General features: G+C 33.1%; 1 protein-coding gene across 1 annotated transcript; it reads right to left on the bottom strand.

The window, feature by feature from the left end:
• Positions 1 to 5,793: 5,793 nt before the first annotated feature.
• On the bottom strand, positions 5,794 to 9,061 carry LOC131655628 (protein IQ-DOMAIN 21-like). The gene is made up of 5 exons (XM_058925466.1): positions 8,711 to 9,061; positions 8,378 to 8,485; positions 7,270 to 7,560; positions 6,709 to 6,993; positions 5,794 to 6,620 (listed from the first exon to the last, which is right to left on the bottom strand). Exons 2-5 carry the CDS (start codon positions 8,462 to 8,464, stop codon positions 6,042 to 6,044), a joined length of 1,242 nt encoding a protein of 413 aa, XP_058781449.1. The 5' UTR covers positions 8,465 to 8,485; positions 8,711 to 9,061; the 3' UTR covers positions 5,794 to 6,041.
• Between the last annotated feature and the right edge of the window lie 6,159 nt (positions 9,062 to 15,220).

Genomic DNA, 15,220 nt, shown 5'->3' on the forward strand with positions numbered 1-15,220 from the left:
GTCCGATTCTATTCCTGGATGACTTATACCTTTTCCCCAACGGAGTCTGTTTACTTCTCCCCATTGGTGTCCTGTTTCCATCTCGTAGAAATCATGTGAATTCATAATCATAAGCATTACATTGCATCTCAGGTTCAAAAATTGTGTTTTTTTTATATATTTAAGTCTCTTCCATCACGTTAAACCGAAGATTTACAATCATCGTGTCTCCGGATAGAAGAAACTTAAATAGGGGCATCTGTTGCACCCCAATTTTTGACCTCTGAGATCCCATCATTTTCTAAGTGTTATGATCATTATTGTTATACCCCAAAATTCGCCCGCGTTCTTTTTTTCAAAAAAAGAAGTCAACAGACTTCTGTCTAAAAATTTGGAGTTTTATACAATCTTGGATTTTTATTTCATAAATATCCTGATTTTATAAATATTCAATTTTTAGAATTTTTATACAGTATTTTGGTTCGCTGTTAAATTTGTTCTTACATAAACGCCAAATACTGTTTATCACTTCATACACTGTTTATTTGAGATTTATTTTCAGATAAATAATGCTGACGCAGTTCGTGCAGAATTAAAATTTGCAGGCGCGGAGTCCGGGTTTCAGATTATACTGGTAACAATTAAATTATTATTGGTTTTATTTCCCACTAATTTTTATTTTTATACTATATTATTTTTTTCAAAATCTCTTTCTTTCTTTTCAAATCTTTTTTTTTTTTTTTTTTCAAAATCAAATCCTAGCTTTATTCTATACCCTTTTTCTTTTCAAAACCTACCATACTTTTTTTTCAAATCCTACCACTATTCAAACGGTACACTCCACTCCTAACGTCTCTATCTCTCTCTTTTCACTCTACAAATACTCCTCATTTTTTCCATAAATTCTCACATCAAATTTCACTCATCTCCCAAATTTCTCAAACTTCTATCTCATAATTATTTTCTCTTCTTCCTCGGCAAAAATGGCAAAGTGGATGGATACACTTTTTCTTATAGTCATCACTATTTTTACGGTGATCATGTCCTTCTTCTGTCTGCATAGTCCTGAAAAATGCGGACCTGCGATGGTTACACTTCCGATCATCTATTTTCTGTTGTTCATAGCATGGATTATTAATCGTCATTTTTAAAGTTTGTTGTATCTGTCGCTTTCAAATAGTGTACCGTCTATTTTATTTGTCGTACTGTTCATTATATTATGTAATATTTGTACTGTTAGTATTAAATGTTGTACTATCTGTCGTACGGTAGTTTAATTATCAAGATAATATTATGTGTGTTAAATATTTATTTTTCTGTGCATTAAATATTTATTTTCAAGGTTATTATCGGTATTTTCGTTCGCGTACAGTATATTTTATTTATTTATTATGTTTGTGTTTTTCTAACAGCTCAGGTAAATAAATTTTTCACCATTAACACAACAAAAACAAAAAAAGAAAAAAATTAACTTTAAACTGTTGAATTTTCACTTTAACTGTTACGTTAATACCCGGACAGCTAGTTACCAGTCAAACCCGCTATCAGCGCAATTCTCCGTGTTTGTACCATCAGTCAAATCAATTTTTCGCACTTCAAATTTCCAAGATTTTGTTCTAGAAGTCTTCTGATAATCACGTGGTCAACAGAGACTCAACACTGCACAAAAATCAGGTACGCCTAACTGTCTCCTACACAAAAGGTCCCTAACTAGAGTTTTTGTTTTTTTCAGGAGAACGAGTTTTTGAGACCTCAAATGGATTTCATGGATCTCCATATGTCTCAAAATACCACCAGACAAATTTTCAAACTTCGATTCGCTCAGACGCACAGTCAACAGCTCAAACAGTCAACAGACGACCAGTTTGACCAAAAAGTCAACAGACAGTCAAAAATGCAATTTTTTGTCAACATCCATATTTTGTCAAAAGATTCATCATGTGATCAATGGTTGATCATAATTCATCAAGAAAAGTTCAGAAATCGACAAAACTCAAAATTGCAAAATTAGAGTTTTTTAGCTAAAACTCAACTGAACTTTGACCGACCATAACTCTCTCATAATTTATCAGAAAAATTCCAACCAAAGCTCATTCTCAAGGAAATTCAATTCTCTACAACTTTGATGTTGGGACCAAGGTCAAGAAATGCTTCCGCCTAAGAGATATAAGCCAAAACATTACGGGTCATTTTGAAAGTCAACAAAAAGCAGTTTTTTGTCAAAGCCCATATCATCAAAATAACTTCTCCAAATGCAAAAACGCTTCCAAAGTGGCTTGTAGAGGACATCTTGGGCTTTCCAAAAAGTTAAAGAACACTTTCATAGGATCAAAATTGAGGGAGATATGCCTTGATGAAGTTGACCTTTTTTGGAAAAATGCATGAAACAAGTAATGACCAAAATTTGATTTTTTTTCAAAAAGGCCAATTCTTTTGTGATTCAATCTTGATTCTCATATGTTTAAAGGGCATCCACGACCCATCCATGATTCATGACATTTTTATTTCATTTTAATTAAATTTTATTCATTTAAAGTTTAATTAAAGTGAGATAATTCAAAGATATTATCAAAGATGCTTATGGTTGCCAATCAAGACCAATTCAAGATGCTTAAATATATTATTGCAAGGTTGAAGAGAATAATACTTGAGTGTTTTAACCATGGTTAAGAAATACACTCATTGAAAATATTCCATTATCATATTTTTTCCACAAAATCAATCATGACAATTTCCACTTGCAAGGCTTCCAAGATCAAACTCTTTGCCTATAAATAGAACTTCATTTTCTTCATTCAAGAGGAGGAAAAAAGAGGGAGAAACAAGAGGAGAGCACAACAACAAACACCAAAGCCATAGCATAAGTTTTATATTTTCCAAAAGTTTCAATAAACTTGTAAAAATCAAGGCTCATTCAAATAGCCACTTTCAATCAATTTCAATCACTCTTTTCCACTCTTGGAACATCATAGAGTAAGTACAATGTAATTTTTAATATGTAGTAGTGTTAGGAGTTCATGAATTAAAAACTCCATATTTATGCATATTTTCAATTTCTCAAAAAAAAATGTTTTAATTTTAGTTTTAAGTTGATAAAATGTTTATTTAATTTTTAACATAAAAATATTTTATTTATTTTCATAATTAATTTATATTGCTTAATTAATTAGTAATTATGTAAATATTGCTTTTTAATTATTTTTAACCAATCAAAAAAACTCCAAAAATATTTTCCTTTTAGATTTAGGTTTATATTTTTTATAATCTAATTTTTGACATATAAAATAATATTTTTCTTGTTAAGTTTAATTATTTGTATAATTATTTGTTTAATTAGCTTGTTAATTAACTTAAAATCAAATTCCAAAAAAAATCACAAAAAGAATGAATTAAGTTTAATTTGTTTTATATTTATTTTTGTATATTATTTGATATTGTTTCTTATCTTTTTCCTTTGTCCCGAATCAGAATAAAAGATCAAATATGGCAGAGATTGTATGCAGTTGATTTAAGACTTTTGGAAATTTATCGTGTAGTCGCTATGATTCTATCAAGCTTCTGATAAATTTTCATTAACTTTAAATCCGAGATCATCATTCACTCACCATCGATCTTCACTAACATCGTAAATATACTTGACTAGCTTCAAGATGATTCACGTGCTAACATACTAACAATTAACTTTAATTTCCGCATTTTATTATATTGTTCTTTATATTTTTTGCTTTATGCTTTATTTTATTATTTATTATTTATGTTTTCTGTTATTTTTTCTTTGTCCATTTGGACATATTATTTATGTTTCTGTCATTTTTTCTTTGTCCATTTGGACATATTATTTATATTTCTGCTATTTTTTCTTTGCCCATTTGGGCATATTATTTATATTTCTGCTATTTTTTCTTTGTCCATTTGGACGTATTATTTATATTTCTGCTATTTTTCTTTGTCCATTTGGACATATTATTTATGTTTCCGCTATTTTTCTTTGTCCACTTGGACATATTATTTATGTTTCCGCTATTTTTCTTTGTCCACTTGGACATATTATTTATGTTTCCGCTATTTTCTCTTTGTCCATTTGGACGTTTATATTCCGCTATTTTCTCTTTGTCCATTTGGACGCTATGTTTATGTTTCCGCTATTTTCTTTTTGTCCACTTGGACCATACTTTACTTTTATGCTAAAACACTAATAAACAACAAAAAACTAAAAAAACGCTTAAGGTTCTCTCTTGGACTACTGGTTACTATCCCTAGCATTTTGGAGATTCGGACTTATGGACTTAGTGCCTCTGGACCCTTATTCTGTTATTACTCTGTGGTTGTTCTGTCTGGCATTGGATTGTTGTCTGTTTGCGTATACAGGTATTTCCTTGAAAGTCCTTGATGGTTAATTCCAAGGCATTGAGATAAGGATTTTACCCGAAAACAGCCGTTACTCTGCCCGATTTTCATCAAAATTTTAATGTGCTTAATGCAAAGTGGTGCTAAAGATAATAAGTTCATCTGGATCCCCAAGTGGTAATGCGTCGGTCAACTGTTGGTTTCTTATTTTGGTCAGATCATTCTCTCCTTAAACTTTTATTTTATGCACTAGGTTAGCCTCTTCATCTCCTCCACTTCTTATATTTTCAAAATCTTCTTCCTTTTTTTCCAAAATCTTCTTATGTTTGTAAAACCTCTTTTTAAAACCTTTCTTAAAAATGTCTTTTGCCCTTAGTGGTTTTTTTTCTGTAAAAGTTTAGACACGATTAATTGTTGTAGTGAGTTGCGATACCCCACGATTTTGAAATTGATTGATATAATGAGATCTTTTCTGCGTGAGAGAGCTAGTGGCATACTCGTTGATTTTATCCGAGTTGGAGCCCTTCTTTCATTAGCGATGCAAAGAACTCATTTGTTCTCATGCTCAAGATCAATGGCCGAGTATTTCTCTCCGACGATGATAAAGTGTTTATTCGTTTTTTTTTTAAAACCGTTTTCCCTTTTAAGCGGAACTACATTAGCTCTGACTTCTCCATTGCACCGAGGAGGTATGTAGGCACAAGGCTTAATGTCTTGCCGAGCTTATTTTAAAAATCAAACAAGAGCAAAAGTGATCTAAGCAAAACTAAGAGCCCATGGATAACCATGGATACAAAGGGTGCTTAAAACCTTCCCTTTGTATAACCAACCCCCCGAACCCAAAATCTGTCAAAAGGTCTTTCCTGTTCTTTTATGCCTTTCCTTTTTTGGATAAAATAAAAGTCGGTGGCGACTCTTGCAAAAATATAAAATAATTTGACAAAAAGAAAGAGAAAGGAGTCAGTTCGCCTCAAAAACCGAGTTTACACTAATACAATTAATATATAATTATTGAAGTTGAGAAATATGGTAAATATATATCAAAAGATATTGATGTTAAGGTTTAAATAAAGGAAATTGTAATTGCCTATGTTGATATAGAGAGTTAGTGATAACAACCCATTTTTTGTATCGTGACTTGTTGCAATTTAATATTTGACTAGTACGTTTGATTAATAGCCAATGCAATTTGTTGACTTTGTTATTTCCTATATTGTATCTTTTCTTATAAATATACTTATTATTTTTCATATTTTAAAATGAGAAAATAGAAAATTCATCGACTATGTAAAATAATTTTACAATGACATTCAATAGACATATATATTCAATCAAATTAGATACATTTTATAGGTGCTATGTTGATTAAACTTTTTAAAGTAGTCTTTTAACTTAAGAAATATACGATTTTTTTCTAGAAATGTACATGTTAATCAAAAGAATTAGAAAGAAAAACAAACATTAACTTTTATTTTATACCAAGCGGACAAACATGGAGTACCATTTTTCTAGACAAACATGGAGTACCATTTTTCTAAGTGGCAGTGACATAACATGAAATAGGATACCTAGATATTCTTTTTGGGGTGGGGTTATACAATTTCATGGACATTACACTGCCTTTAAGTAATAATTATATTACAAATGCATGCCCAAGGTTTAGACCACACAAAACATGGTAGTATGATAATCAACAAGTTTAGAAAATAGACAAATCAATCAAATCTTGTCCAGCCATGACCTCCAGGAGGGATGGGCCAATCGTCACCACCCGAAATCCGTCTAGATTGAAGACGAATCCCATTCATTTTTGGGCTTGGGCTTCTTGTTATCACATGAGCAGCCGTGGCCCCGCTAGAGCCCGACGAGTCATAGCCCAGCCCAATTGTAGGACTCCTTGTTGATGAGCTCCAGTACGACCCATACGAAGCCCGATGCTTTGATGGGCCTTGAGTCCTAATCTTGGCCTTTGCAGATAAGGTTGGGGCCATATAGCTTGGCACACTGTGCTGTCTTTGGTGGTATTTAGAGATTGGGCTTAAATCATGATATTCTTGGTTCAGTAGGCCCATCATGTCCATTTCAACTGTCTTTTCCTCAGACATATCATCTGTGGTGGTTGTATATGGTGGGGTCTCAACTGGGCCCAATCCTAAGTGCTTAACATTGTGTGATTGTGATAACATCCAATGCTCCAACCAGTTCCAATCCAATTGAGCTCTTTCACGTTCAGTGACATAGCTTTCAATATCATCAACACTTGGATCTATATGCAAATATTGCTTTTGTTGTTGCTGCAAACAGATTTATAAACAATGAAAATCAAAACTATATATATTATATGGATTTAATTCATATATACTGTTTGCATAAAGCATTAACCTGACGGTTGAAAGTGTGTGGAAGAGCTTTTTCCTTGATTTTCTGGCTACTTTGACGCCTATAATCCCAAACATTTGTCATAGGATGATGATGTTGCTCTTCCTCAACTGTTCTCTGATGTTTCTCATGAGTCAATTGGAGTCTGCGAGCTCTTACTCTTCCTTGTACTCTCACCAATGCTTGCATGCATCTCATTGTCATTTGTGCTTGCTTCCGCACGTTATGTCCTCTCACAAGTGCTTGTAATCTTACTAATCCTTTCAATGCACGCAGCGCACGTCGAGCCTACATAGACAGCTCAACACCAATTAAACACGGACACAGACATCTGGACACGATATAGACAATGTGATACAAATATTTTCCATATAAGTTTACTACTATATATGATAAGATATGATAAAAATCAATGTGAATGCAAGTGTCGTTCATGTGTTATTAATACATGTAACTGAAAGTTTGAGAGTTGGTGGCTTATATTTATGGATCAAACGGAACTACTAAACTGAAGTATTAAATAATAATCAACAACTTTACCAAAACAGATAAAAGAAAACTTACTAGGTATCCTCTATAGTGTGATTGAATGAGTATTGCTGCTCTTTCTCCCTTCAAGTTACGTCCGTAACCTGCCAATCTCACAGCTCTAGCAGCTGCTTCAGCAGCTGCCACTGCAGCCTCAGCTGCTGCTGCTGTTGCGACAGCATAGGCAATAGCATGATTTCTTTCTTCTGTCATTGGTGTTGATGTGGTACTTCCTTCATTGGTGATATCTGGTGAACTGTATGCAGGAAAATGCTCCATAGATACCTCCTCTGCTGCTTCATTCTGCCAATTCTCTTCCTTTTCTTTCTGAAAGCAAAAAAAGAATCAACATAAATTAAGCCCTTGTTTGAATAAACACGTATAACACTAGCACTTATCATATAAGATTGACGTATTTAAGTTTATCTGCTGACATAATGACAAAAGTACTTATGAGATTGATTAGGAGAGTTTATAGAAGCAGTTAAGCCGTAGTTATAAGTTGTTTTTAGTAATTATACTATACATAAACTCAAATATAGCAATCCAAATGGTCCCTAAATCATAATTAACAATCATTTGAAAAATCGAATACAGTAATTAAGTGATTAACTAGCTGGATGGATGTTAGTTTAAGATGATGGAGATCTAGCATAGGAAACACATGATGATGAAGATGAATGATGTGATATGTTAGGTTGTATGATAAGTATGTGACAGAAACAAATACTAACAAAATTATGTGATACATGTTAAGTTCACATGATAGGGGACCATGTAGACATATAATTACATACTGAATTGGGTTGTTGGTCCTAAAGGCAAGGTAGATTCATCCTTTATGTGGTTCCATAAAAGACAACAACTACAACTAAAAAGTTCATTTACTGTACTTATTATGTAGGAGATGTTATCCTTTAATGCGAAAGGTACTCACTCTCTGCCATAATAATATGTAGCATTACTTATGCTGCAGGTAAACAATTTGGTTTCTTGGATATTCAACAGATTAAGTGTCATGCATGACTCACTCATCATACCTAATTACTAATTATAAGAAATTACCCAAGTTAATGAGAAATTACCTAAAGACATTTTAACTCTTATTTGAGCAAATAATATATGAAGAGGGGAATGAATGGACCTTGTTTTCCGGCACCGGCGAGTCCTTAGAAGAAGACTTGAAGACTTTCTTCACAGATGAGAACCAGTTGCTTCCTTTCTTACCCATCTAAGAGGAAAAGCTATGTCTCTTAAGGCCATCACAGTCATCATCATAATCATCATGACATTATATGCATCAACAATGAAGACAAACATGTTAGAATCTTATTAAAACCAGGATAAGATTGTTGATACCTTGTCTTTTTGTCATTAAAAGAAGCTAAAATGAAAACATCTTTTTTGGAACATAGTCATACTCATACACCTTAAATATATGTTATGTAATCAAAGATGAGTTGTGTGAATTACAAACCTGTTGTTTCTTAGATGAATGCTGTTGTGTTGGTAGTTACTGGTCCTTCATGTGTTGTGTGTGGCGGCATTATTGAGATTCATGGGACAGTTATGTTTGGTGATGTAGCAAAGTGGTTAAAGTTGTGAAATAAGAATTGTTATGCAAAACAAGGTGCGGAGAGAGATGATGGTGAGGATTCTGTGACAGAGAGTGTGTATATAATTAATAAGGTCAAAGAGATTACTCTAGTAACTAGTAGTAACTCACATCGGTGGTATGGATTCTGTGACTCGAGTGAGATGTAGCTTTCACTCCTTTTGATTTTAATCTTTCTCCTAACTATATTAAAACAATTCTTCTTAAATTTGTGCTATGGAAATGTAAAAATCAAAATCAAAATTGGACTAATGTATAAATACCATGAATAAGCCTTTATCAAAACAAAAAATACATTCAATAATATTATTTCTTTTCTTTTAATCAATTTTTTTATAACAAGAAATAAATTAAAAATACAAAGGATGTTTTTATGACAAATGTTTATTGATAACAACTTGATGTTTTTAAGAATAATACTTTAAACTTTTAGTGATTGGTTATCGGATGATAAACTCTTTAGAGATAACAATTTGATCTTTTAAATAGCGGATCAAAGTGTTGACTATGTAGCATTTAGTAGAGCAACGGAATATGATAATTTGCTTGAGTAGGTCTTGAGAAGAGGGTGGAAATGAAAACATTAATTAGAGGATAACCGAGGGAAGTCTTCTAGATACATGCTCAAATGTTATTTCACCAAGATACTTAATGATCAAGATTCTATATGACATCTTCCAAATTTATCTTGAGTCTATATGATCATTTGTCATAAGTAGATAAGCAAGCTCTTTTCAAAATATATGTTACTTAGAACCATCCATAGCTTTTTTAAACATATAATACTCGCTAGAGAGTAAAATTATTCTTTTACAACCTTTTATCATCGAAACCAAAATTAGTGGTCATTTTTTCAAACCAACATTGATTGAACATATATGACTTGTCAAGAATATCCTAAACAACCTCTAATGTCTCTGCAGCAACAATCTTCTCAAAGACATCAGGATTTGCGTATTAATGGATCAAAAAAATGTCTTACAATCTTTCTTAGTTAGATCACAACATCCGGTTCTTTATGTTTCTATAGAAATATCCACTAATGTCATACCCCAATTTTTGACCCTAAGATCCCACTTCATTTGCATTGAATCTAAAAGAGTATGATCACCATTGTCATCATTCGTTTCATATAAAATCATTCATGCATCATTTTCTAATCTAAAAAATATACAAAAGATTGTGTTTGCTTGTTGCTTGTTTCACAAGATAGGTGATTGATCAAGAAAGCTCAAGTAAATTAAGGTTTTTTTATTCTAAAAAAGATTCAAGATTCTCATATGCTCAAGGGTTTCCCCTCATCAATATTCAAACTCAATAATTATTCAAACTAAGACCAACAACTTTCAAAATCATCTGGTACCTCAATTAGGGTTTAGACCCAATTCTCTGAGGAAGTTGACTTTTGATCAAAGCATGGTCTATGGCTCAAAAACATGATTCAAGAAGTTAAATTTTGGTCAAACCATTCGTCTCTAGCAGATATAATTATTTGGATATCTCTAGGCAGTGATCCTAGATTGAGAGTGCATTTATTTTGCACAGTGGAAGACTTGGTCTCCTCAACAAAAACCTGTTTGCGGTTCCCCAGAAAGTAGGATTTATTTCCCGACAGTTGTTATTGCAAATACTTTCATATTTATTTTCCAGCTTCAAGTGATGATCTCTTTATTTGAGAAGCTTTTATGTCCCATAATTTCCTTTTGGATGAAGATGACAATCTATTTGGAGCAGTATGTTAATCCCCAATGAAGAAACATGTTATTTATCCTTGCAGAATGGTTAATCTCTTTGTTATGATAGAGATAGTTCGTCGTGAAAACCTTACAGCAAATGTTTACCTTTTAAGGAATTTGTATGTTGCCCTTTCTAAGTTAAAGACTTAGTCAAAGAAGAAGTAGAATCCGGTTATATGGAAGCTTATTTTGGAAGTTGTATCGTCTTCGGCTTAGGCCATCACCTGTTTGATGGTAGATGATATACCCTTTCCCCTTTGAAGTCTTTCCGTCTTCGGCTTATCCTACCACTTTTATGGTAGTAGATGGATTGATCTCCCTGGATTCTCACCTCATCTTCGATTTAGCCTACCTATGTTATGGTAGTAGATGACTTGGTTTTCCTTATATCACCTTCGGCTTAGTCTATCGCTCGTTCGATAGTAGGTGATACACCTTGTAATTTTGAAGTTCTTTCATCTTTGGCTTATCCTACCATTCTTATGGTAGTAGTTGGATTGTTCTTCCCGAAATCTCACTTCATATTCGGCTTAGCCTACCCCTATTATGGTAGTAGAAGACTTGTTTTCCTTTATATCATATTCGGCTTAGTCTATTGCTCATTCGATAGTAGATGATATATCTTGTAACTTTGGAATCCTTCACCTTCAGCTTAGGATATCATCATTTGATAGTATGTGATTTTCCCCAGTTGATTCATAATCTTCCCCAGTGGAATTATGACCTCTCCCCATTTTATTTGTTTCTTTTCCAGTGAATTTGGTCCTTTTCTTCTGTTCTGAAGTAAGGATGTTATTTGTTGCCATTCCTCGTGAAAGTCGGAGTCTTGCATTCATATCATATCAAGCATACTTGTGGTCTTTTAGGACCCAAATTGTGCTTTATTTTATATTTAAGTTCCTCCTATCATGTCGAGACGAAGATTCCAATCTTCTCCTCCCCGGATAGAAGAAACTAAAATAGGGGCAGCTGTCATACCCCAATTTTTGACCATAAGATCCCACTTTATTTGCATTGAATATAAAAGAGTATGATCACCATTTTCATCATTCATTTCATTTAAAATCATTCATGCATCATTTGTCAATCTAAAAAATATACAAAAGATTGTGTTTGCTTGTTGCTTATTTCACAAGATATGTGATTGATCAAGAAAGCTCAAGTAAATTAAGGTTTTTTTATTCTAAAAAAGATTCAAGATTCTCATATGCTCAAGGGTTTCCCCTCATCAATATTCAAACTCAATAATTATTCAAACTAAGACCAACAACTTTCAAAATCATCTGGTACCTCAATTAGGGTTTAGACCCAATTCTTTGAGGAAGTTGACTTTTGGTTAAGCATGGTATTTTGGATAAAAAAACATGATTCAAGAACCTAAAGTGCTTCATTATAGCTCACCCACATCATCCATTTGGCTAGAAGAACTTGATTCAATTGATATTTGAAGAATTACAATTCAATTGGCAAAAAGTCAACTATGCAAGGTTTACCTTTGACTTTTGGAATTTTGGTCAACTATGGACTTTTAAAGATCAAAATCATAAAAATATGATTATTGAAGTCATTTGATAGGTTTAATCAAGAAAATCAATCAAAAGTATCATATGTCAAAATTGGGGCTTTGAATATTTTTCCAAGTTATGGAGTTTTTACACGTCCAAGTACTCAACTTTGGAAGCTATAACTTCTCCATCAAGTCACCATTTTTTTTGCTCCAAAGATTAGATTGAAGATCTCATTACATACAATAAATTTTTCCTTGAGGATGACCTCAAAATGTGCAGGGATTTTGAGTTATGAAGTCATGAATTTGATGATTCAATTGCCAACACTTAGTGAAAATTTCAAGGCAGATTTGTTCCTAAAAAGTACATGACTTTGAGGCCATTTTAAACAATGATCCCTTGTTAATTTGAGAAAACACCACACACCAAAGTTGTAGAGGATGTTTAGGGTTTTCCAAAAAGTACAAGAACTCATTCATAGGATACTTGAGCTGCAAGATTCGAAGAGATGAAGTTGGGCATCCATACTTGGTTTATAGGTCATTTACAAGGCACAAAATTAATAAAATCAAGAACTAAATTTGCATATCTCTTGCTTACATGCCACATTACTTGCAAATATCCCCTTAATCAGAAGATTGTACAAGTTTTTGAGGCATTACACATTGATTTGAAGCATCGTTCAAGAGATCATTCCATTTTTGTGATTGTTGCTTCTACACAAACCACATTTGCTAATGACAAGCAACGTATCAAAAGCTTCTCAACCACCCTACATCACTTGTACCATGTCTTGAAACCACAAAAATCATGAAAACTTCTCATTTGATCTCAACCAAACCAAAACTCTACAACTTTTGATTTTGACCATCTCCAAGTCCCACAAGTTTTCCTATAAATAAAGGCTCCCTCCAAGCCTCTAAACTCATAAGAATTTAACCTCAATACACTCTGAAATTCCCTCCCCACCAGAATTTTCAAAAGCTCTATATTTTTGCAAGTCTTCAAGCCAAATTTGTTTCCATTGTGCACTCTCCAATTAAACTCCACAAACCTTCTCTAAACATCAAATATAGATTTATCAAACCCCTAAACAAGTGTTGTACACTCCATAACATCACCTACCATTCTCACCCTCATATTTTGCAAGAAGGATCGAGTAGAAGTGTTCAGGTTGTTTCAAAGCACAACCAAGGTATCATTAGCTTTCTGGAGGATCATTGTTTCACTTCTAGAACATCATTGAAGAAACCTTGGACTTTCTCCAAGAGGTAAGGATTTTTGCACCTTGATATCTTTGAACATGCATCACTATTAAATTTTCATTGAAGCAAAAATATATTTCTTGTTGTGTTTAGTGTGCTCTTGCTACTAGGGATGTCAACTTGCCTTCGTAGGCGGGGATCCCTATGGGGATTCCCCGTTGGGGGCCCCAGAGACGGGGAATTTTCCCCTGCGGGGACGAGGATGGGGAACAAAGTCTCCCCGAAGTCACTTCGGGGACGGGGGTGGCGTAAATATCTCCTTCTCGTTGAGTCCCTGCCTCGCCTAAAATAGCATAATATCCTTATTTTATATATAATTTTAAATTATTATGTAAGTTTATTTGTCATTTCATATGATTAATTTTATACACAAATTTAAAATATATATGTATTGTTAATAGAAGAGTGAGATCTAAATGATTATTTTAATTTTTGTAGTTTGAAATTTTGGTGGTTATGACACTTAATATTATAGATTAAATATTGTTAAAACAATATATTTATCAAAAAGGAATAATTTCTAAATTTCTTGTGGTTAGTTTTTGAAGCTTTTACTATTAATTTGGTTTAAAATAATAAATAAATAAAATCATGTTTATGGATCTCCGCATGAACCTTGGGGATCCGTGAAGACCCGCAGGGATCTGCTGGGACGGGGATGGAGGACAAAATCCTCCCATAGCGGGATCCAAAGCGGGGATGGGGAATATATTCAAGGGCGGGGATTGTGATGGGAATGTATCCCCCGCCCCCGCCCCTCCCCATTGACGTCCCTACTTGCAACTGTATGCATGATAACATGTTCATATGAAAAACTACTAATGTTGGAAACCTAGGGTTTCATTTCTGTTAATGCCATTCGTGTGCCCTCACCATGAAGTTTTAAATTATAAAAATTTCACCATGATATTCCTTGTAAAATTTTGAGTGATTTAGGTTTTTATTTTGTCATAAATGGTTGAGAAATGAGTTAGATATTAAAGATGGAAAATTTAAAAAAATGAAGAGGAAGTTTGAATACGAGGGAGAAGAGAGGGATATAGAGAGAGTGGGTGTTCTTGAGGAAGGGGATGAGCTGACGTGGCCATTTCCATGTTAATTCATCATATTATCACTTGAATGCATTTCTACCCGTGTATGTATAGTCACCCCAATGGTAGAATGCACACCTATTGTCACCTTGCGCTCATGAGGTCTGGGGTTCGAATCCCCCTCGCACTAGACCTACTGAGTTATTTTTTTTGTTGAGAATTTCACCCATTTCACATATTTTATGAATTGATTGCATATTCTAAATACCACAAGTGCATGGCTGATGGTCAAGGTTTTAAATTGTGACATTCAGGACCTGGGTTCAAGACCCTTTGGCCACAAAATGTTCTTTTTATCATTATTTTTCTCCATTTTTCTTTTACAACTTCATCAATTTATTTCACATAGCAAACTAAATCAATTTGACTTTATTTTTTGTACACTACTTCTTTATACTATATATTTTGAGAATATATTTTAAAATCTAAAAAATATTATTTATTTTATCACTTTTTAATTAGGTCAAAACTAGTACTTTTTAATCCTTTTAAAAAAGTCTTTTATCAAAAATATTTTTGATTCTTTTACCAAATGAATTGATTGTATTTGAATGATCCCAGTAGGGTTGAATTTAGCTTCTTTTGAAGATGATGACATGATCCCAATTGTTTTTCCCCTAGGGTTTAGTTTGTTTCTAAATTAATGAACTTTGTTTACACATTAAAAATCCTAATCTTTGATCCATATTTCCCCTTGATTTTTGATGTAACACCTTGTTAATTTTAACTTGTTCATCATTGCCATAATCATACTTTGATATCCATGTCTATA

The sequence above is a fragment of the Vicia villosa genome, linkage group LG3 (assembly GCF_029867415.1).
Source record: "Vicia villosa cultivar HV-30 ecotype Madison, WI linkage group LG3, Vvil1.0, whole genome shotgun sequence".
Lineage (NCBI taxonomy): Eukaryota > Viridiplantae > Streptophyta > Magnoliopsida > Fabales > Fabaceae > Vicia > Vicia villosa.

What these genes read in the sequence shown, in the direction of transcription:
- LOC131655628 (XM_058925466.1), bottom strand. Translation starts at nt 8,464, where the DNA reads ATGGGTAAGAAAGGAAGCAACTGGTTCTCATCTGTGAAGAAAGTCTTC. An exon ending in CGCCGGTGCCGGAAAACAAG is followed by an intron (nt 7,561 to 8,377) that starts GTCCATTCATTC and finishes TTTTGCTTTCAG; the next exon opens with AAAGAAAAGGAAGAGAATTG. An exon ending in CACACTATAGAGGATACCTA is followed by an intron (nt 6,994 to 7,269) that starts GTAAGTTTTCTT and finishes CTGTCTATGTAG; the next exon opens with GCTCGACGTGCGCTGCGTGC.